Source organism: Cygnus olor, chromosome 1 (genome assembly GCF_009769625.2).
Source record: "Cygnus olor isolate bCygOlo1 chromosome 1, bCygOlo1.pri.v2, whole genome shotgun sequence".
NCBI lineage: Eukaryota > Metazoa > Chordata > Aves > Anseriformes > Anatidae > Cygnus > Cygnus olor.
In genome coordinates, this window is record NC_049169.1 from 155084521 (window position 1) to 155106284 (window position 21764).

Consider the following 21764-nt stretch of genomic DNA (forward strand, 5'->3'; position numbering starts at 1 on the left):
GACAAGAAAAAGAGATTGCAATGGATATGATCTACCTGCTCTGTTGTTAAATTGTTGTGGTTGGATGACTTTGCAATGTTTTCATAAGTTGTCTATACCATTTCCAGAGTCACCATAAGAATCAGGAAATGAGTTTCTGGTAAATCATTTCAGCACCACACAGAATTGTCACAGAAGCCCTTTGTCTGTGGCTGATGGAGGAGGGAAGTCTTTGATGTCTACTTGTTGACACTCATTTGTCCAGGATCTAAATAGCTTCCATCTCACGTCTTACAACCAGATGCAAATCACAGAAACTCTATCCAGGACCACAGCCATCCAAGCAATGATTATTAAAGCAATGTATCCTTGAAGAATCTGCAAGTAAAATTGCCTTCACAAATGACATCCGTGTCCTTCTCTAGGCCTATCACACAAACTCCCATGCTCGCACAAATACACAAGGATGAGAGAGGTTTTCTCCCCCACCCTGCAAACCTGTTAAGAAATGGACAACTGGATATGTAAAAAATTCTCTTCTTTGATTTTCATGCTGACCAGTCATTAAAGGGTTGCTTTTCAGAGTAGCACAAAAAAAGAAGAGCTGGTTGACCAAACATTTTTTTTCTTTAGAAAGAAGTGTCAACCCTGAGCTTGTAATTAAGAAGTTAAAATCTGTGATTTATATATATATTTATATATATAAAAATAGATGATCATACTAAGACTAAAAAAGTGAAAGAAATCTCCATGTCAGTACTATATACTTGTTTGTTCTGAAAGTTGTAGAAGAAATCCTTGTGATACTGAAATTAACTGATATGAAATATGTAGTTAGATGTGAAACACACTATTGATCCGGTCGCTGTTGTTAGTCCATTAGAGAATTGCCATCTTGGTAGGATAATAAACATAGTAGCAGAAAGTCCTAATCGATGTCAGAACAGTGACAAAAGGAAAGAGATTTTATCACAAGAGATTATTTTCTGTCCAAACCCTTGAGGGGAGATTTATCAGGAAAGTTGTTTAGCATTACCACCACGGCTGATGGTGAGCTATGTGGAAATCTGTGCCAATTGTATAACATGGATAAATACTAAAAGAAGCTAGGCAAAATCGTGCTACTACTCTTTTTTTTTCTTTCTTTTTTTTTTTTTTTTTTTTTTTTTTTTTTTTTCTGGGTGTTAAGATTTAAATCCTAAGAAATTGTAACATGATATTCTGAAGCTAGTGGAGTTACTGTCATACTAAAAGATAAACTTATTTTCAACTTTCTATACCTTCATACCAATCTGATGTGGTTGGCAGATGGAGTGCAAGACATTCACCGCTGAGACAAACTTTTGTGTCAGAAAAAAATCCAGACTGCCTCCCTATAGCAATGATCATTCTGATGACATGAATCATCCCACAGAAGTTCTTAAAAGAAACCTGGCTGTCAGTGAAGAACAGTTGCATTTTTTTTTCTTTCTTGTCTTTTGTTTTGTTTTGTTGTGTTGATTTTCAGTTGAAATGCAGCAGACTTGAGTTAGGCCCAATTCAGAAAAACTGTTTTCTTGGTTTCCCTCCCACACCTTTTTTTTTTTTTTTTTTTTTTTCTCATCAGGGAAAAAAAAATCGCTGTAAGATCCTTTTACTTCTGCAGCATAAAAGGAAATGAAGCTCAAAAAGTCTTCTGTAATAAAGATCTGAGAAAGAATTCTCTCAAGATTGGACATTGTCTTCAGAGATATCTGCAAAAAACAGGAAGCAGTTCAGTCTGGCACCTGGTACTCTTTGGGAAAACAAAAAGGGAAGCAGGTTGCAGTACTGCTCTCTTCTCATAGAAAACTGCAAGTGTTTGTGGCATGGTCCATCGTCCAAGAGTGTAAGAAAAGAAGGAAGTTGGCTGTTTCTGTAGCTAAAACACAGTTTCTCCGACCAGATCCAGGATTATCTCCATTGTCTCTGCAGTACGAGGCTGATGAAGACGATAAGCAACATCTGCAGTGACCGGCCAGGCTGCGTGGCTGAAGCCTCCACCTCCCTTCTGTCGGAGTCAACAGGCGGTGCTTCGGTTGTGATGAAATCGAACTCGGTGGGACAGATGTCGTCCGTACAGCCGCTTCCGCTGCCGGAGCCACTGGTCTCATCACCTGGTGCAAAGGAATGAGAAAAACAGGGTGAGGGCCCTGGGTTAAAGCTGTTGTCCCTTTCTTTGTTCCTGTCCCACCTGGTGCCCTGGTGGGGATGAACATCATGGGAAAGCATTTGGGGTAGTAACTTTCATTCAATAAAGCATCTGAATGAAAGCTGCTGTTATTTAATTAGGTGTTGAAATGCCCTTCTGAAAAAGGAGTGGACTCCCCTAATGGAAATTAATGGAAATACAGCATAATGGAAAACCCTCAGTGTTTTGATGCACTTGATATGATGATAAACAAGAGAAGCAAAAGGAACAAATATGCAATTGGGATTTCGTGGAACAGAGTAAGACTTTTTTTATGTTGTCAGAAGCAGAGAGCACAAACACAAAGGAAAACCATTTAAATGGAAATGATTTATTAATGCATTTCAAAAATATGCTTATTTAATGGCAGCTAATGGTTTCTTACTTGTATCCTGGAAGTTGACATCATTTCCATTATACGCATTCTTCAGTTTGTTAGTCATGACACGTAAAGCCATGATTTGTTGTCGAATGAAGGTGTCTGGCCTTGTGATGTCCACATCTACTTCTGGATTGTTGATTTGGTTGGTCAAGCCATCATTCATAATTTCAGGCAAGTATCTGTATGGTAGGGTGAATGATTAGTTTGAATGCAGTACATTGCAGAAATAGACTGAACAGTAAATGCTCTACAAAGCAATTTGACACCAATAATGATTACGCAGTTCTTTAACAGCTCCACTGAAACCATGTTAAAAATATGTTTTTAATTTTACAGACTCTAAAGGCTCTTTTAAGTATCCTGGCTGTGTGGAAAGCAGAAAGGATTTAAGCTCTCCAACCTCATAACTATTCACATACTCCCCAGCACGTGCACCGACTGTAATCTATGGAAGAGATTCACCATCCAGCAGTAAGTCACTGCACATCCTGCACTGATATGAACAGTTGTGCACTAAGTTAAGCATCCAGCCATGCATTCTTCTGTTTTTATTTCTTGGTGCTTAAAAAATATGAACTCCTTTGTTATATATAGTATATTTGTTTTGAGATAGTTCAGAAGCCAATCTTGAGGCCTTATACCCTCCTTGATTAAAGGAGGTACTTAATTCATTTTCTTCTCCAGTCCTTCATCACATTCTTTTTTTTTGACTACAGTGAACTCCAGCACATCTGACATCCAGACCTATAAATGGTGGTATGAATTTACCAGACTCCAGTATTCTCTTTCATTCAGTCCTTATTCCTTACAAATGGGCTATGGTTGCAACTCCCACATACTTTGTGCATAACATATTTAAGGTATGGCATTTCCTATCCATCCACACATCTGAAATTTTTATTCAGGCTCCTAGCTTATCTTTTCTTGATTACTGCAGCATTCCCTTCTATGACCTTGGCAAATGCAGTCTTATGCGGCTCACAGGGATCAAGAGTGTTTTTGCAGATCTCTCTTCTAGAAAATCAGCCTATTCCTCCAATCATTCTACAGTAAAAATCTCCATCATCTTTTGTTAACTATGCACACTTTGTCCCTTGCTGCTCTCTGTACTCATAGGTACTCCTTATAGGCATCTGCAAAGCTACCTTATTTCTGACTTTGAATTGCTGTTAAAAATTATCTGTGCCTTTTACAGCTGCTGGGCTGATAAAAGGCTGACATTATTCTCTGTGCTGGCATTGTATCCTGAGAAAATACTGTATCACTGCTTCCCTGTTCTCTCTTATCTGTCTTTTTTAATCTACTTTCTTTGTCTCATATTTAGGTTGCAAGGGATTTGGGGCAGATCTACCCTTTGCTCATGTTCATTATCAGGTTATGATGCATTTTGTAATTAGCCTACAAAACAGGCTATCCTACTGATGTCTGTAGAACTCCTCATGTGCGTGCATAGAACAATCTGGTCTACTAATGGCAAACTTTCATGATGTCTGGTACCAAATGTAGTTTTAAAAGTATTTTACTTCTCTCTTACTGGTGCCAACCTAATTCACTATCTGTATTCAAATTTGGCTCTGGTGCCAGTGTTCTGTTTGTACGGGTCTGGAAAATAAATATATTCCTTAAAAAAAAAATTGAAAGTATGGAAGAAGAAAGGACTTTCTACTGAAGTCATGGTTAAGCAAAAATCAGTTTTGTATTGCTTCTGGAGATTCACAGAATGATGACTGCTTTGCTGAGCCAGGGAAAGGTTCAGTCTCATCATAACAGGTGCTTGCTTCACAAGATGAGACTCATTTGTCATCAGTGGCCTCTGAAAGCCTACATGAGAATAATCCCAGGGGAGTGTGAACACAGAAGAACGAAACATGACTGCCAAAAACACCCAGCCTCAAACTGCATTTCTTGATGTTTCACTGGTATCATAACAAGAAATAACAGTGCTATAGGGATCCCATCCAGACTCTTGCGGTACAGTCTAAACTACATTGAGAATACAGAGCTACCTCCCGTAGTACAAAGGACTGCAGACTGCAATGTTATGAATCAAATCACCAAAGATAGAAATTGGAAATAATTTTGCAGAGCTGCCTGGAGGCAGCAAGATGGAGACCTTGGCATGCAGGAAAGCTCTGAGCTGCAAAGGAACAGCACCTCCATCTGTCACACGTCTCTACAAATGAAATGGCTGCTGTAGACAAATTACTCAGCCTTGAAGTAAATCAGTGACTTCAAGGTGCAGTTGATTAAAAAAAGTAAGAGTATAAGCATTGCCCTACCGGTTTGGAGAAGATGTTGATCTTGCCCAGTATCTTGCCCATAACAAAGGCCATAGCTATTAGCAGATAAAAGTGATCTTAAATCTCTGAGCATTTGTGTGGATTGCTTTCCTTTTTTATGAAGAGTTAGCTGCTCTTTATAGCAAACCATCCATGAGAAGCTATGGCTAGCTGTGAACTGCAGTTCACAGGCTTTCTTTGACTGATTTATGTTTGATTTCCTCTTGTCTTATTGTCAATAATAAAAGAAGAATGTAGTGACTTCTTAAGTAAGCTTTTTATATGGAGAGAATATGAGCTAGTTTGGAGACTTAATGTGGTTAGAGAGTGCTCTGGTGTTTGCTTTTTATTGAGGTTCATATTCTGTGATCAGTGTGGGTCAGATGTCCTTCTGAAGATTATCTAACTTTAAATGTGCCAGTTCTTTCAGTTATAGAAAGTGATTTCAATCTGTCACCCCCTGCCAGTATCTGCATCAGGATCTGATGATCCCCAAAACATTCCTGGCATGGAGGAACTACAATCGCTTTCAAAGGAAAAACTGCAACAAATGATATAGAAAGGAGACATTTTAAAACTTATTTGAAAATATGGATGGTTTTATATGAAGTGTTGGGGATGCAGAACCAACAGCTGCATTACAGTAGATCTGTAAGAGAAAACGTTTCTAAAAAGGGAAAATATAAGATGTGATGGAAAGCTTTGTTTCAACATAAACTGGGCTTGACTATTCCACGTCTGATTATCAAATAAGGCATGCAAATCTACACTTTACTACCTAAATCTGTTTTTAGGTAAGATGAGTGTTAACACATTTCTATAGGGAGCATCACACAGATCAATTCATCAAGCTTTAAGCAAATTCATCAAAACTCAAGCATTTAAAAATCATATCAGCATGGCTCAGAGAAGTTTTCACATTACGAACATGAAACTGTGAGCCAGCATGAATAATGCAGACATCTAATTTTGGCACAGACGTCCCTAGATTTCTGGTATGGTATGTGGTGGGGAAAGATGGGAGCCAACAAGTTCAGCTAGCCTCCAAGATGTGCTCTCCAGGTTGGTTCACCTCTCATGAGAATGGTGTGGTGCACCTTAACCTAGATGGGCAAGTTAGCCATACTGAATGTGGATCGCAAGAAATCCATTACCATCTCATCACCCAAAAGTTAGGTGGATACTTAAAATCACAGGCAAATGAACCTCTTGGCATTTACGACAGAAAAAAAAAAAAAGGGTTAGGCTGAGAACTCATCTTTAGGTTTCTGTAGGTATCAAAACTTATGTCTACATACACGTGTGTGAATATGAGCAGAGTACCACTCTCGCCAGATCTGGTCATCATGAGGTCATAAAAAATAGAATCATAGAATCACAGAATCACAGAATCATTAAGGTTGGAAAAGATCTCCGAGATTATCTGGTCCAACCATCCCCCTACCACCAATGTCACCCACTAAACCATGTCCCTAAGCACCAGGTCCAACTGTTCCTTGAACACCTCCAGGGACAGAGATGCTGCCACTTCCCTGGGCAACCTGTTCCAATGCCTGACTAACAATCCAGCCAACATTAGCCAGAGGCACATTCACCAGTGGTGTGGGGAGAGGTGTTGGGGTCCTACATGTCTTTGGCCAGATGATTAGTTCATTAGATTTCATCTGCTGGGGTTTAGTTGCACAAACATAGACATCTGGTACAATTTCAGTCGCTCTTGGTTATTCCTCCTCTTCTCTGGTTACCAGCCCTGAAAGGTGAGGCTTTCCCATAGGTCCTGCATCATATCTATAGGCTTGATGGGGAGGTCTTGGATGTCTGGAGCATCTAACATGATATTAGGTGCCTTTCTTTAAGCAAGTGTGTTGTGTGTTGAGTGCTGAGCGTCACTTTATCTAAAAGGTGTCCCTTTTGTTGTCCTGCTATCACTCCAGTAGGGTTTGAATATCTCATAGGTCCAGTGTCTTATTTGCCAGCTTCATGAAGATATCTTCATGACAGCATCTCACATAGCAGTAGCTAAGAGTGTTTAGGCAGTTGCAACACTGACTGGATATTGGGTTTCTGTTCAGGCACCTTAACATGGGTGATTTTTTCAAATGCTCTAGCAGGTCTTGCCCAATCTCTGGCAGGTAGTGTCCCGTGTCATATCTGTGTACTCTAGCTTGGGCAACACATTTGACTCCTTATTGTCTGTAAGCTCACTCACAGGCATCTGTATTTAAATGTGTGAATTTACATGTCTGAATGTGAAGCTGAATTCTGCCTTCATTACTGAACTAGTTTACCTACTTCCTCAGGGGCAAAAAAAAAAAAATCAGAAAAGCTTATATTGAATGTAAATATCTTTGAATTGTTTTTCCTTCTTTAAAGGACTGCTACAGATATGGAAACATGCAGCCCCCGGTGTTTCTTGAGTGGCAGCCTCTGAGAAGCATCCCAGCACATGTTCTGACAGAAGCATTTTGATGTGTGCGAGGTAGGGTTAAGTTGCACTGAATTGGAAGTCTTGCCTTGGGACCACTTTTTGACAGAAGATTTGTTGCTGGCTGGGCAAAGTTGTTGCACACAGCTGCTTTTGCTGCAGTTCTGTAAGTGGAGACACCCCTGTGAATTTAAAGTTTTGTTGCTGCTTCTGCTCTCATTAATGATCTTTTTGTGTCTGGCCATTACAAGAGCTGTATGCCCATTATAAATGAAAAAAAAAAACACAAACCAAAATCATGCCAACCTGAATCTGTGTCTATTCTTTGCATTCTCCTAGCAAAAGAACAAATAAAAAACCCTCAAACCCAGCATTCTTAGTCCTCTGACTATAGAGAAGCTGAACAATGCTGTTTGTTTTCTGCTGTTTGCTCCTTGTTCAGCTATGTCAGGAGTTTAGTGTAATTTACATTGTTTTCTAAAATATTAATGCTTTGTGTTCCTCTTAGCCTTTCTGCAGTTCTTGCTTGTCTCAGCAGAGACAATAAAAATGTTTTTTGGCACACCATAGCCAAGCACCACAAAGCCTATTTAAAACCACACTCTCTCCCTCTCCCCCCTCCTTTAATATCAGTTTAATATTCTAGGGTGTTTGCTTCCTTTTTATGTCTAAAAATGACTGACAAATCTTTCTGACCATTTACATAAAAGCTGAAGTTATCAAAAAACAAAACAAAATAAAACAATAAACTAAAACCCCAAAACAAAACCAAAACCACAACACACACCACACATACACACACACAAAAAAAATAAAAAAAGGAGGAACGTTCTGTTTTTTAAAAGGCATCTGCCTTTAAGGGCAATGTTCTCCATATTTTGCCACCACGGCAGCTGCTTGCAGTAGAACTGGAGCATCCCACCCTGGCAGTACTGGAGTTTTTCCAGGTGAACTGTAGGCAATACAGCACAAAATCCAGCACAAGCCTACTCAGGCTGAGATGAGGGTAGGCAGTCACAGCTGGTCCAGAACGATAAGTGCAGTGGAAAACTAGCTTGTTTGGCTAACTAGATCACCTCATCTGAATCTGTTTGCTCAGGAGGTAACCCTCAAAGGATGTTTTCAGTATTTTAATAATTTCTTAACCATGTTGGAGCAAAGCTTGAGGAGCCAGAAGGAGGGAATTGTTCATCTGCCATTTTTTTTTTTAAAGAAGCCACAAAAATAAACTAGAGCCAGCAGTTAAGAATAGGCAGTTTTTGCACTTACCAAGAAGTGGTTTATTCACACTTCCACTGGTGGCACGAAATGGTTATGTTTGCCTACCTGGGTAAAGCACATTCTGCTCATTCTCTCTGCAAGCCTTGCTGGCCCGCAAGGAGTCACTTGCTCAGGGCAGGCACTGCTCTAGTCAGTGCTTCTTCCCAGCTGAGATTCACCAGGATCTCTGCAAGGGGAGTAGCTGCTTACCTACATGTAGCATGAGGAGAAAAATTCATGCTGGCTGAGACTTGGTCCCTGCTCATTTTGCTGAAATACCATTTAGTTTTGTATTTAACACTGAAAATTGCAGCATGCTTTTTTTTTTTTTTTTTTTTTTTAAGAGTTCTTTTTAGCTTTTTTAGCTTTTATCTACGTGTTCTTGACATAAGTACCATCTCTCACGTAGCTTGGTTAAACCCAGTTGGCTGAGGGTGGTCGGAGCAATTTGATGCCCTTCTCGCAGCCATCAGAGTGGTTGCAGATTTGGGTAGTGTTCTCACTGCAGTAACAATCACTTGGATTATTCAAGGAATAATATCTGGGATTCGGTGTAGATCCTCCTAAAGCTTGAGTTCCTAAATTCCTGGGAAATTCCCTTAATTTCTGGAAAACATGTATTAGTGAAGATGTTATCAGCTGTTGTTAAGGATTTATTTGCAGGTAGGAGAGGAGCTACATTTCTAAAGTTTGGTCTTAATGATGGTTTTAGGTTCTAAATGTGTTAAAAAAATCTGTCTCTGCATCTGGCAGAAGACACCCATTATTTAAATGTAAAATTATGTTCAATTTTTTTTAATGAATACAGATATGATGGGAATCTCTGCTTGGCATCTCTCTGAAAGGCACTTTGTCTGAAGTATCTTTTTTTTTTTTTTTAAATTGATTTTCCAAAAAAGAGATTCATCCACCTAATGAATGTTTTCCCATTTGCACAGCACCTGGTTTCTACCTGATGTGATCTGATTAAAATCTCTCTTCACAGAGGATCAGCAACATGCCAAGTGCACCCTTCCAGAACGCCATAATGGATCACTCTCTGTTACTCCATGATTATTTGTGAATTGGAAAACTTCATTTAGCCCCCGCTGGTGTCACTGCAAATTAATCACGGCAACAGTGCGATATCTGGAGACTGCAATAACCACAAGTGACCTTGGTGTAATGTCTCTCTCAGGAGGAAGCCTAGCTTTCATTCTGTGTGATCTCAGGTTTGTAACTTTTTTTTTTTCCTGCAAAAGCAGCATTGGAGGGCGATGTGTAAAATGAAATATGAAGCATAACCTGTATCTGGCAATTCATTTTCTAATTCTTTATACAGTCACAAGTCCTGACCAAAACCCAGCAAAAATCTCCTTTCCCAGCAGTAACCACCAACATGTTTTCTTCTCATTTGTAGTACTACCATCTAGGGAAAACAGGAAGTGTTTAAATTTCTCCTTTCCTTTCCTTTCCTTTCCTTTCCTTTCCTTTCCTTTCCTTTTCCTTTCCTTTCCTTTCCTTTCCTTTCCTTTCCTTTCCTTTCCTTTCCTTTTCCTTTCCTTTCCTTTCCTTTCCTTTCCTTTCCTTTCCTTTCCTTTCCTTTCCTTTCCTTTCCTTTCCTTTCCCTTCCCTTCCCTTCCCTTCCCTTCCCTTCCCTTCCCTTCCCTTCCCTTCCCTTCCCTTCCCTTCCCTTCCCTTCCCTTCCCTTCCCTTCCCTTCCCTTCCCTTCCCTTCCCTTCCCTTCCCTTCCCTTCCCTTCCCTTCCCTTCCCTTCCCTTCCCTTCCCTTCCCTTCCTTTCCCTTCCCTTCCTTTTTTTTTTCTCATGAGCTGCTATCATATTCTCTGGAACTCAAAATGCAACTCTTTTTGTAGCACAAGGTTGCTTATAACAGACTACACAATGAACAAAAGTAGATATATGCACAGTGGCCAGATATTGCTACCCTTGTTCTTTCAAACTAGTGTTTGCTATCAGATGGTAGTCAATATGGTTATGGAAACATTTATGATTTTTCTTTACGCTGCAGTAAATATCTTTGTTCGCCAGTCAGGAGGTGATTTTGCATATCAAGCTAATTACATTTTCAATATTATTTCATATACAGACCATGACATCCTACGGTATCTCTCTGATTCATTACTATTCTCTCCACCTGAAGCATTTATTGAATTCTGTTATTAAGATTATGATTATGCATTTCCTTTGTGAATGCATGCAAAATAGAAAACAAATAGAGGAGCTGTGGTTAGTTCTGCTGACACTGTGCTTTCAGGTGATGCTGTGAAGCTATGGTTCCGCATCCAGTGGAATGCCTGTGTTAAATTAATCAAGGAGATTATCAGCAGAGGATAGATTTTCTCAACAACTCCGGAACATTGATCTAATGAAAACAACCAGGTTTCCCATATGGTAAATTCTGCAAAAGGAGGATGAAAAGCTTAAAATGAACCTACAAAACTGTCCCCAAAGTTGGAGCTCTTGCTAGTTCCTTTAGCGCACAAGAGAGATGAAAAGTATTTGCTAGATGTGGTACAAACACTATCACTGTCTGTGGGAAGCAGGAGGGATATTAGCAGGTTGGTTTGACTGCTCTTTTGTAGAAAGAGCAGCATATATCTCTTATTAATGTGTGCGTCCTGATGTGACACATGGTTCCCAGCTGTGAGGCCTGGAAACTCTGTTTAACCACTGCAGCATGCCAGCCTGGGGTCATAGCTTACAAAGCACACCTATGAGAACAGATATTATAGAGGAAGGTAAAAACACATCTTTATTTCTCTCTTCACGCTGTTCCTTTGTGATGAATGTTGTAACAGCCAGACGCTCCTCTCAGGTGTCTTTGGCAGAGTCCCCAGGGGCTTTCCCTGGATCTGGGACAAAGGAATAGAGCAGTGACCTGTAAGAGCGCTCCTGCTTTTGGACAGATTTTTTCATGTGCATCTCAAGGTGGGTTCAATGGACTAGCAGCAGCCCATACAGCTCTCTGCTCTGGTCTGCAAAATGAATTATTCTGAGCATTATGCAGTAAGGCATAGTGAAAGGGCATGTATTCACTGCAAGACCTCCCCCTGTAGTGTGTTTCTCATAAAACTGGCGAGGTAGTGGCGTGGGTGCCACCCGTCTTTGTATCTGTCCATCCACCCACCTACCCAGCCATCCATGCAAAATGATATTTAACAGGTTTGTGAGTTTTTGTTATGTTCTGTTATTTGCACTGAGTTTTTATATTTTATGTGTTTATCTCACTTTTATTTTTTCTTATTGGATTGTTTTTATTTTTTTTATTTTTTTATTTATTTGTATTTAATTTGAATTATATATTCATTTGTATCATCGGGTAAAAGGAAGATAAAGAGGAAGAGGTGTTACTACTCTCTAGAAACAGCACTCACTGGACACTCAAACCCTTGAACTCCTTCTGTCTCCTCAAAGTCACAGGCTACTGCTGCAGACCCAAGACCAGACTGTCCCTATTATACTTCTTGAGTCAATCCTTCTCTCCCTTTCTCTGCAGGGTTAATCAGATCCTCTCCTTTGTCTGCTGATGAATTCACATTAGGACACTTGGAGACACCTGCTCATCAGCTAGCACCAGCCTGGCCAAAGCCAGAGACATGCAAACCTTGAAATTAAAACTCACAGAAAAGTCATCACATAAAAAAGGCAGATGTTATCAAAAACCTTTTTTATTCTTGGCTTGTCAGGGCTCTCCTACTGAGACTTTAAAGGCTTATCAAAAAGATGTTATCAAAAACCTAGTGTTTTTGATAAAGTAACATAAGGTCAAGCCTTCTGCACAAGATAACTTTGAGTATTATATTTATTCTCTGCTAGCTATTTTTTTCTCTTTTTCTTTTCTTTTTCCCCCTTCCTTCTCTCTCTCTCTTTCTTCCTTCCTTTCCTTTCCTTTCTTTCTTTTCTTTCTCTCTCTGACTCTCTCTCTCTCTTTTTTTTTTTTTTTCCCCACAGCAAATAGCCCTAAGCTTTGTCAGCCAATAGCAAATAGAGCCAAAATTCCAATTTCTGCTTCATCCTAGTATGGTATCCCAAGAGTGCAATTGCTTCACAAGCTGTCAGTCCCAACACAGGGATACTAAATGGAGCTAAAGAGCTCTTTGAAATTTCAGTATAAATTATCTTTCTGGAGCTGAACCAGTGAACATTTTCTTTGTTCACATGCTGGCACACTGTGCACATTTACAGTTACTCACACTCTAGCTTTAATGGCACCTTGACAATAGGTAATCTCAGCTGCAAACTACGTGTGAACAATTACTTGTTCTCCCCATTTCTATTTTGCTCTTACAAACAGCTTTGTAAAACTCCCTCCATTTTGTGATTGCTTCAGGCCTGATGGGGATTTGGACCAAGTCCGATGAGAAAGGGTCCACCTCACCTTGCCTTGGTATGGCCATTCCAGCAGTCCTCCTCATTTAACGAACCGGCTGTCACTCGTTCGTCCTTGCAGATTGTGTAGGGGAATGTTGACCAGAACTTTTTAGAGAGCTTTAGTTTTTCTTTAATGTCTGTTACCTGATTAAGAGACAATGAAAAGGAAAACTGGTTAAAACACATCAGCCATATTAGCTATCATTGTAAATAATATGTTGTTTAATTCCATAATAAATGGTGGTGGAGGTTAAAAGGACTGATGGTGCTAAAACCTAAACTCCTCTATTTATGAGCAAGGCACAGTGCCTTTGGGTTCGCAGAATACAAATAATCAAATTCACCTTTTTCCACAGGCAAGACATTAATAAAAAGCATGTTACATCTTGCTCTTTCTGTTCTCAATTTGTCTAAGGTTTTCTAAATATATATCTTTCTAAGAATTAATATGCCTCGCTGTCTGCTGAATGTCAATTCAGTTAAATAGTGTTCATCACATAAAATGTCTTGCCCACCAGCTCGGTCATGCCTTAAATAAATATTACACTTAGATCTATATGTGCAGGTTCTAAAAAAATGATGCAGTGCTGGGCTGATGTTCAACTGATTTAAGACACAGAGGCTGAATACATTGTAGTACATTTGGATTTTGCTAACAGTGAGAGGTTTATGCATATATAGGCATGCAGAGACTATATCCGTCTTTGCTACTAGATAGAGACAAATATCTGTAGCTGGATACAGACTTCACATTCAAGAAATGCTGGGACAGTATCAGAACAGTTCCTTTATGTTATAAACTCCTTCTTGAACAATAATTTAATTTGGCATGATTCAGGCAGCAAGCAGGAACAAACTGAATTTCCAGCACCAACTTAATACATGCTCTGGCTGAAACGTTATCAGTTCTTGTTTTGCGTTTGGTTTACTAGAGTGGAAAAATCTACAAGAATAGATAGAGAACACAACAAAGGACAGACTACAAAGGATGAATGGTGCCACTGTTGTTCTTATGGAAACAGATGCATTTCACATTAAGTTGTAATAGGATTTAGGGGAGCTTGTTGAATAGCTTTCAAAGGAAATCACTGAGCTTTATTCTTTAAAAAAATGAGAAATAAAAGCCCTCCATTGTTCCATTCTGTTCTGAGATTGGCTTTTAGGTTGTTGAGGTACAATAATGTACTTGGCTATTTATCTCTTTTATCTTTTGTTCTGAAGACATGATAGCTCTCTGAGCAAATGGCCCACACTGCTTTGCAGTGCTTAAACCCTGTAGAATGTCACTTTATATGCCAGGAGATGGAAACATCCAAGGATGTTATTTCAGAAGCACCACACACATTTTCATCCGTAAGAAATAAGTAGGACAGTATTTGCCTGCGTGAATTGTTGACAGTATTTCTTGCCATGATAGAAATCTTATAAATCTCCTCCATACCCTCTGCCAAGCCCTAGTTGCTGTGTTTTCATATCACAGACACCAGCAGCATTTGTAAGCCTTTAAAGTCTCAGTAGGAGAGCCCTGACAAGCCAAGAATAAAATTCCAGTTTACAGACTGTGAGCAGGCCTTCATCAGCAGTGGGGATGGTCTCGGGATGCCTGCCCTGCCTGATCTATTTGGTCCATGGGACCAGGGGTTTTGGGCAGCAGGCAGAGAGCAGCCCCTACTCTTCCACTTCTGTGCATGCTAAAGATAAAAACCCCAGTGTCACTGGTGGTACAGCTGAACAGCACATGCCACTTGGATAAACTGCCTGGGGTTCACAGAGAGCTGTGTAAACTTCTGTTAGGCTGTGTAGTGGGTTTATGTGGCAAGGTTTTGGTAGCAGAGGGGGTCATAGGGGTGGTTTCTGTGAGAAGAATCCAGAAGCTGCCCCATGTTAGATAAGGGTCCCAGCGCTGACCAGAGCCGAGCCAACAAGCAATGTTGTTTGCACCTCTGTGAGAGCATATTTAAGAAAGCAGAAAAAAAAATGCTGCTACACACAGCAGCTGGGAGAGTGAGAGGAGTGAGGAACAGCCCTGCAGCCCCCAAGGTCAGGGCAGCAGGAGGGCAGGAGGTGCTCCAGGCACGCAGCAGCAGTTCCCCTGCGGCCTGTGGAGAGGCCCCTGGTGGAGCAGGCTGTCCCCCTGCAGCCCATGGGTCCCACATGGAGCAGATCTCCACGCTGCAGCCCCCCCGTGGAGGAGCCCCCGGTGGAGCAGGTGGAGGTGGCCTGGAGGAAGCTGCGGCCCATGGAGAGCCCCTGCAGGAGCAGGCCCCGGGCCGGAGCTGCAGCCCGTGGAGAGGAGGTCTGGGGGGAGCTGCCGCCCACCCGTGGGGGACCCGTGCTGGAGCAGTTTGCTCCTGGGGGATGGACCCCGTGGTACAGAGCTGTGGGGGAGCAGTTCTTGAAGAGCTGCTGCCTGTGGGAAGCCCCCCCAGGCTCAGTTTGGGAAGGACGGCATTCCGTGGGAGGGACCCCACGTGGAGCAGGGGCAAGGAGTGACCGAGAAGGAGCGGGTGAGGTGGAGCTCGGCCGCCCACCCAAGTGAAAACACCACAGGCCAGTAAATCAGATAGAGAAATCCCACTGAAACTGCTGGTAGTGTAGGGAAAAGGGCATGTAGGAAGGGTTTGTAGGTCCATCCGTATAATCTTGGGTAATAAGAGATGCAAGGCGACAGATTTTCTCATTTATTACCTCTCTTGGATAACCATTTACAAAAGCAAACTGATTGATATTGGAGGTGAGTAATTAGTTTTCAGAGCAGTAACTTCACTGCTATCTGGAAGTTATTTCAAGTTATTCAAACCTTGGATGTTAAGAGCTATATTCAGATTCTTACTGTAACCGAATTAGATCTGGCGTTCTAGGACTACAGACTTCTATTCTGAACCACAAGTGAGTCAACACCCATTGGAAAGTGATTTTCCCCAGCTCCTGTAAGGGCTGTAATTTGGAGTACAAACCTCATATTTTCAGACAATTCAATAAAAGATTAAGAGAGGTTCTCACTGTTCACAGGCTCTCTAGAAATATGCTCTGAAAATTAAAACAAGGACTTCCACTCCCCAATGACTTTCAAAGATATTAAATAATGTTTGTATGCTCTTTATGTGTACTGCATATAGACAACACATTATTAAATTTCCTAACAATATATATATATATATATTTGCATTGTAGAAGTACATCTGGTAAAGAAAATCTTACTTTACCAACAGGTTTTGGTAAAAGACAGCTGATTAAATCTCCCAAGTATCCCTGTGAGGTGTCATTCCCATTTTAGAGCCTGGGGAGAGGGAGACATTTACGTGACTCACAAAAGGCAGCAATAGCAAAAATGATTACAGCTTAGAGAGAGGTTACCATTTGCAGATCTCTCTAGATGACACTAGATGTCCAGGAGGGCAATGAGGCAATGACTTTGAAGTATTTCTAATGTAATTTTAAATGCAGAATAGAATTGGGTGCTGCAACACCCGCAATGATATGTAAAACTTTTGCCTGTGGGTTTCGGTACCTTCAGTTTTGGGATCTCCTCAAGCATAGCCTCAGAAAGTCTCTTATTAGTCCCCACAGTTACATGTGTCCCACTCTACATTGTTTTGATCACTGCCAGCGTATGAAAAATAGGCAATAGATGTACAGTCCCTTGAAAATGAGGTAAAAGCCACTAAGGGTTCAGTTAACATTGCTTGCTTGTGATTTATGAAGTCAGACTACCGCATCCCCTAGTGATCTGTGGCCATGTAAATGATTCCTTGGTATTTCCCATGCTTTGAATTAAAGATTAACTTTCAAGCTTAGATTTCCGTGGAAACATTTAAACACAAGAAGTCTGCGATTTTTATATTTTACATATTTCCTTCCCACTTTCTCTGGCAGAGATTTACTTGAATTAAGACAGCTGGATCTCCTTGGCCTCAGTTAGTGTGACTTTTCCTGGCTGTCTCCCTGATGCCGCCCTGCCATTATTTTGAATTATTCTTCAGCTACTTTGAAGGTACTAAATTTATTTTGAGTTGCAATACTTTCGTAAGAAGAAAAGATATATCAAGAGCTGTGCAAAGAGTTACATTTTTTTTTCCTTTTTACCTGGGGATACATAGAAATGGATATTAAAATAGCCAGGCTTTTATCTACAATTGCTATCAGAAGGAAGATGTTACTCTATAGGTAAGAAAAGTTACAAATTTGCATCATTCCCAAAGAGAAATTCATGTCCAGAGTCATGAAAATGGTATAGTTACATGCCCTACAATGAGAAATACAGTTAATTTCTTACTCCTGCCACTGACTTTTTCTCTGATCAGGGCAGTCTTTTAAGCTGTACAATTCCTCAGCAGAACTTAACACCACCACCTATGAGCTCACTTCCAATCCTGCCAGCACAGGCTCAATTTTAAGCAGGTAAATAAAGCAGACCAACTTTTTTGTCTTCTTTACTCACCTTGGACTCCAGAGGAAGGAGGTGAGCTAAAAAGCAAGCCCATAGCAAGCCCATCATTTTGGCAGTATCAGACCTTAGAATTCCTTGTTTTAGCTCAGGACATCTGGATAAATTGAAAAACTCACCAGGATAATTCAGAAATGCATCTAAAATATCATACAAAACTAAAAGTGAAATGATGATTTTTCATAAAGCAGGAAAGATCCAAAAAAGACTGTTGCTTGTGAAGCCAGCAGCTAATTTCCCATAGAATCTGCTTTGTTTTAATTTCTGATGGAGACATACTTCCTTGGCAGGGGGATAACATGTCCAGAAGCAATGTGGGCCAAAAAGCAAATTTTAAAGGTGATGCCCCCAAATATATATATATTTAAAGTAATTTCTGTTATTTCTTCCTCCTTCCCCTACAGGAAGTCCATCTCAGAGTCCTTCCAGTTTATTACCCCCCCAACATAATCCCTACTCTCACAGATAGTCAGAGGAGTCTTACAAGAAGCAAAAACAGTGTTCAAAGATTCTGGAATCTTTTGTCCAGAACTGACCCTGGTTCAATGCAATAAATGAAATACAAGAATCTTGCTGATATTAAGTACAAATGGTTATTAGCATTCTTTTTTCCTTCTTACTAACACTTTTACATCACGCTTTTTTGGTTTATTCTGCAAGTTCTGGCAGATTTTCTTTTTGAAATGCAAGCAGGATATGCAGCTTGCCTTTCTGCTGATACCTTCTCCCTGGGGATGCTCAGAAACATCTCAATGCAAAATCTCGATGAAGGTTAAGCCTTTATGCCTTGGAAAGAAGTACAAATGTTTCTTGCTACTCACTGGACACTGCTTCTCTGATGGACTAGGGTGCCACTCTGTGTGGCACACTGTGGGCTGGCATGTGGCAACGCAGCCTCTCAGATGTTTCAAGTGGATGTTTCTGATGAGGCGCTGTGGCTTCACAGACTTGAATTAACAGACAACATTTAACTAATCCCTCTTCTTCATGCTATGTTATTTCCAGGTGAACAGCCAGAGTGCTTTCCGCTGCCTGCTGCTTGTTTTCCCCTAGACTTGTCTAACATCCCCAGCCAGCCGCCCAGCACCCTTGCAGCCTTTATGAACAATGATGTGGAGCTTTTATAATGATGGGCAGCTTGATAACAGATTTATGGATATGGAGCTTGACAGCCTGAGCTGTGTGTGGGATTGTGAAGAACATACCTTTTGTCATGGACATGGCAGGGTAGCAAGAACAAGCAGATCATTATGATCTGATTTGTGTTATGCCGTACCAGCAGAAAACTGCCCAGGACTTTTATACATCGATCAGTATTTATGTCCATTAGGGATTTCATCTGAAAGCATTCTCAGACTAATGGCCAACAATTTGTTTAAAAGGACTCAGTCAGCAGACTTAAAACACATATTATGTACTGTCTGCAACTGGTTGTTATGTTTATGTCTCTCGTACATGCGGGTGTGACGGTGCAAGAATTACCTGTCACAAGCAGATAAGTACAGGACAGCTGGATATCTTAATTGACACACGGTTTTCCTTGTAAACTGGGCTTAATTAAAAACAGTTAACTCAGACCCCTAAGTTTTAAGAGCTGTCCCTCAAGAAAGACACGTCTTCTGTATGTCCTTCGTTACATCTGCCAGCTTCCTATAGATGTCTCGGAGGCATAAGGCACTTATGTATAAAGGCAGTTGAACTAGGCTCCCTCAATCACACCTAGGTGCCTGAATTTAAAGAGGATCTCTCTCTCACAGGGTTTTTCAGGCACCTGCATTTCTCCACTGACCAGGCACAAGGAGATTAGGTGCATATTTTTGTCTGGAACAGCTCATTAAGCGCCCAAAGTTTCAATGCCATTGGGTGCCTCAGCGAGGACGACCCACTTTGACTTGGAGCAAGCGAAGCGGAACGGATTTGCTCTATACGGAGATTATTTTTTTTCATACATTATGCATTTCCCCATTACCTCACAAAAGCAAATTGAAATTCAAGTAGCTGCTGAACCCTGCACTTCATGGCAGTGATTTTTCAGAAGTGAAGCGGGTGGGGTCGGCAGGACCTGGAGATGGCGGTGTTGCTCAGCTTTCTGCTGCTGCCAGACCCTCCTGCTCCCTGCACGTTATTTTCCAGAGAGTGAGGCCGTGGATTGTTCCGCTGCGTATAAAACTGACAACCCTGTTATTTTATACTCGAAAGTGACAGGCTGTTATTTTAATGAGGTCTGCCAGTGCCAAGGTTAACCAAAGCTTTATTTCCCTACAAAATGTTAAGGCTGCGGTTCTAAAAAGGGGGCTGTGAAATTTTACGGTTATTGATACTTTCTCAGCACATACAAGTTCTGAGAATTTCGCCCAGGCCTTCTTGCGCAACAAACGCTGTTTTGTTTTTCTGCTTCTCCTTTTTCATAAATTTGACTTTGCGGCTTAAAATGATCCAGAGCTCTCCCAATAACTGCCTGCTCATGATTCATGTTTCTGCTTAGAAAAGCAGATGACAACTCTTCTAATCAAGAACTAACGCTGAATCCCAGTTATAAAGCACAAATGGGCGCTTGGGTAATTTGTGAAATAAAACAAATGAGCTAGGCGACTTTCCAAAGCAAGACATTTCTCACCAGAGTATTTTAAAGTGAAATGAAAGAATTTTTTTTTTTGCCCTTATCTCTAAGGGCTACTCACATCTTTGACAAGAAAAAGTTAAAGCCTTTAATAAAAGTAAGTGAAGAATTACCACTGGCCCTTCTGAATTCTCAGAATATCAGGCATATAACTTCAGACTGCTGGGGTGGAATCAGCTCCTGTTTGACTTCTCCTATGCTTATATCTCTGCGTTCACAGTATAATCCACACCAACACAGGGACTGACTCAGTTGCCCCCACTTAAATCTCTAGTACCTTCCAAGATGCTCAGGGTATCCCACCTAGGCTGCAGTGACCAGTGCAAGTCTCCTACAGGTTGTGAGATGTATGTGAATGCTCCGTGTGCTGCTTTGGATGTTTCATTCAGCTTTGATCTGGAACAGGTGTTTTAAGGCAATCCAGGTTGCCCATTGCATGTGTTTTAAAGAAAACAATTTACAGGTCTGCACAAACGCTGATATGTGCTTGCAGAAATCTCTGTCATTTGTGGCCTGGTGATGTTCGTGCCACAACACCGTGTGTTTGCCAGCTCCAGGGTCATGTGCCATGGCCCAGACATGGACCGTCACCTCCCAGAGCTGATGGCCCTTTGCTCAAAAATAATATGACCAAAGTGAGTGTGTGCCTTGTAGCATTGCCACTTTTTTGTCTTAACCCTAACCTGAAAAGCCTACCTCCTGCAGTCTCCACAGGTCTGGAGAGAGCTTAATGCTGCCTCACATCACCAAATGGAGCCTATATATATGTATTTGACATTATTACTTACAGGAAAGCAGAGCCTGACACCAAATTCTTCCCACGTTCAGCATTCATTTTGGCTGGGGTGAGAAGAGAGGGAGGAATCTTTCAAGTGGTGGAGCACCCTGGGCTAAACTTCTACTCCTTTCCAGAAAAGTCATCACTGACCCCTGCTCTTGTCTTGTTTTGCACTTCCACCTCCTTAAGTAGGTATGTCAGGCCAAGTTCACTGCACATGTCTCCCCCATAAGTAAAAACACTGCTTTTAGAAAGTGGGAGCTACTGTAAACTTCAGTGCTCTGTCAAGGAAATCTGTAGGAACTTGCAGCAGCTTTTGCCTTTCCTGTAATACCTGTGAGCAGTGCTAAAAAGCTGGTCCCTGAATCTGATTCAAGCAAATCCAAGGCATTCAGAGGAATCAGCTTTTTATTGCAGATAAATATAAAAGCAGTACCAGAAATATGCTGGAATCTTAAAGATAAAATGCCAGAGGCTTTTCTGTGGCAAGGCCTAGCAGTTAAGCACTGATATTTTTCTGAGCAGTCCTTTATCATTCCAAGCAAAAATGTTAATAGCTAATGTAAACAATTACTGATAGAGTATTTCAAGCTTATGCTGGCTTTCATTTGTCTTGGAAATATTCATTCAGTACCAGTTGTAAAGTGGCTGTTTCTTCTCTTAAATCTCAAGGGTTTACAGGAACTACATGTGTTATAACAGACAAGGAGTTCAAGCCTCCCAAGAGCTGTGAGAAGCATACGATTTCTAAGGGCAGCAAGAGCTATGATACATCCTTTCATATCCCAGCAGGAAGGATAATTGTACTTCATAGCTGAAGTAGCCTTACATTTAACTACATTTTTTTTCTAGTGGTTGCTTCTTGACATAGCTCTGTTGCCTTCAAAACTGAAGAAGCTTCCAGTGGACACTTGATGTGTTGAAAAAGCTCAGGATTCAGAAATAAGATGATGGCTAGCCTGGCAGAAGCTTCAGAGCTTCTGACCTTCCCCTCCCTCAGCCCCAGGAGGCT

General features: G+C 41.0%; 1 protein-coding gene across 1 annotated transcript in view; it reads right to left on the minus strand.

The window, feature by feature from the left end:
* Positions 1-640: 640 nt before the first annotated feature.
* GPC6 (glypican 6) overlaps positions 641-21764 on the minus strand; it is an 810618-nt gene continuing 789494 nt past the window's right edge. The window contains exons 7-9 of the mRNA XM_040567841.1: positions 12915-13051; positions 2574-2749; positions 641-2114 (exon numbers count right to left, since the gene is read on the minus strand). Coding sequence (XP_040423775.1) covers positions 1912-2114; positions 2574-2749; positions 12915-13051 — 516 coding nt within the window. The 3' untranslated portion in view covers positions 641-1911. The remainder of the gene's footprint in view (positions 2115-2573; positions 2750-12914; positions 13052-21764) is intronic.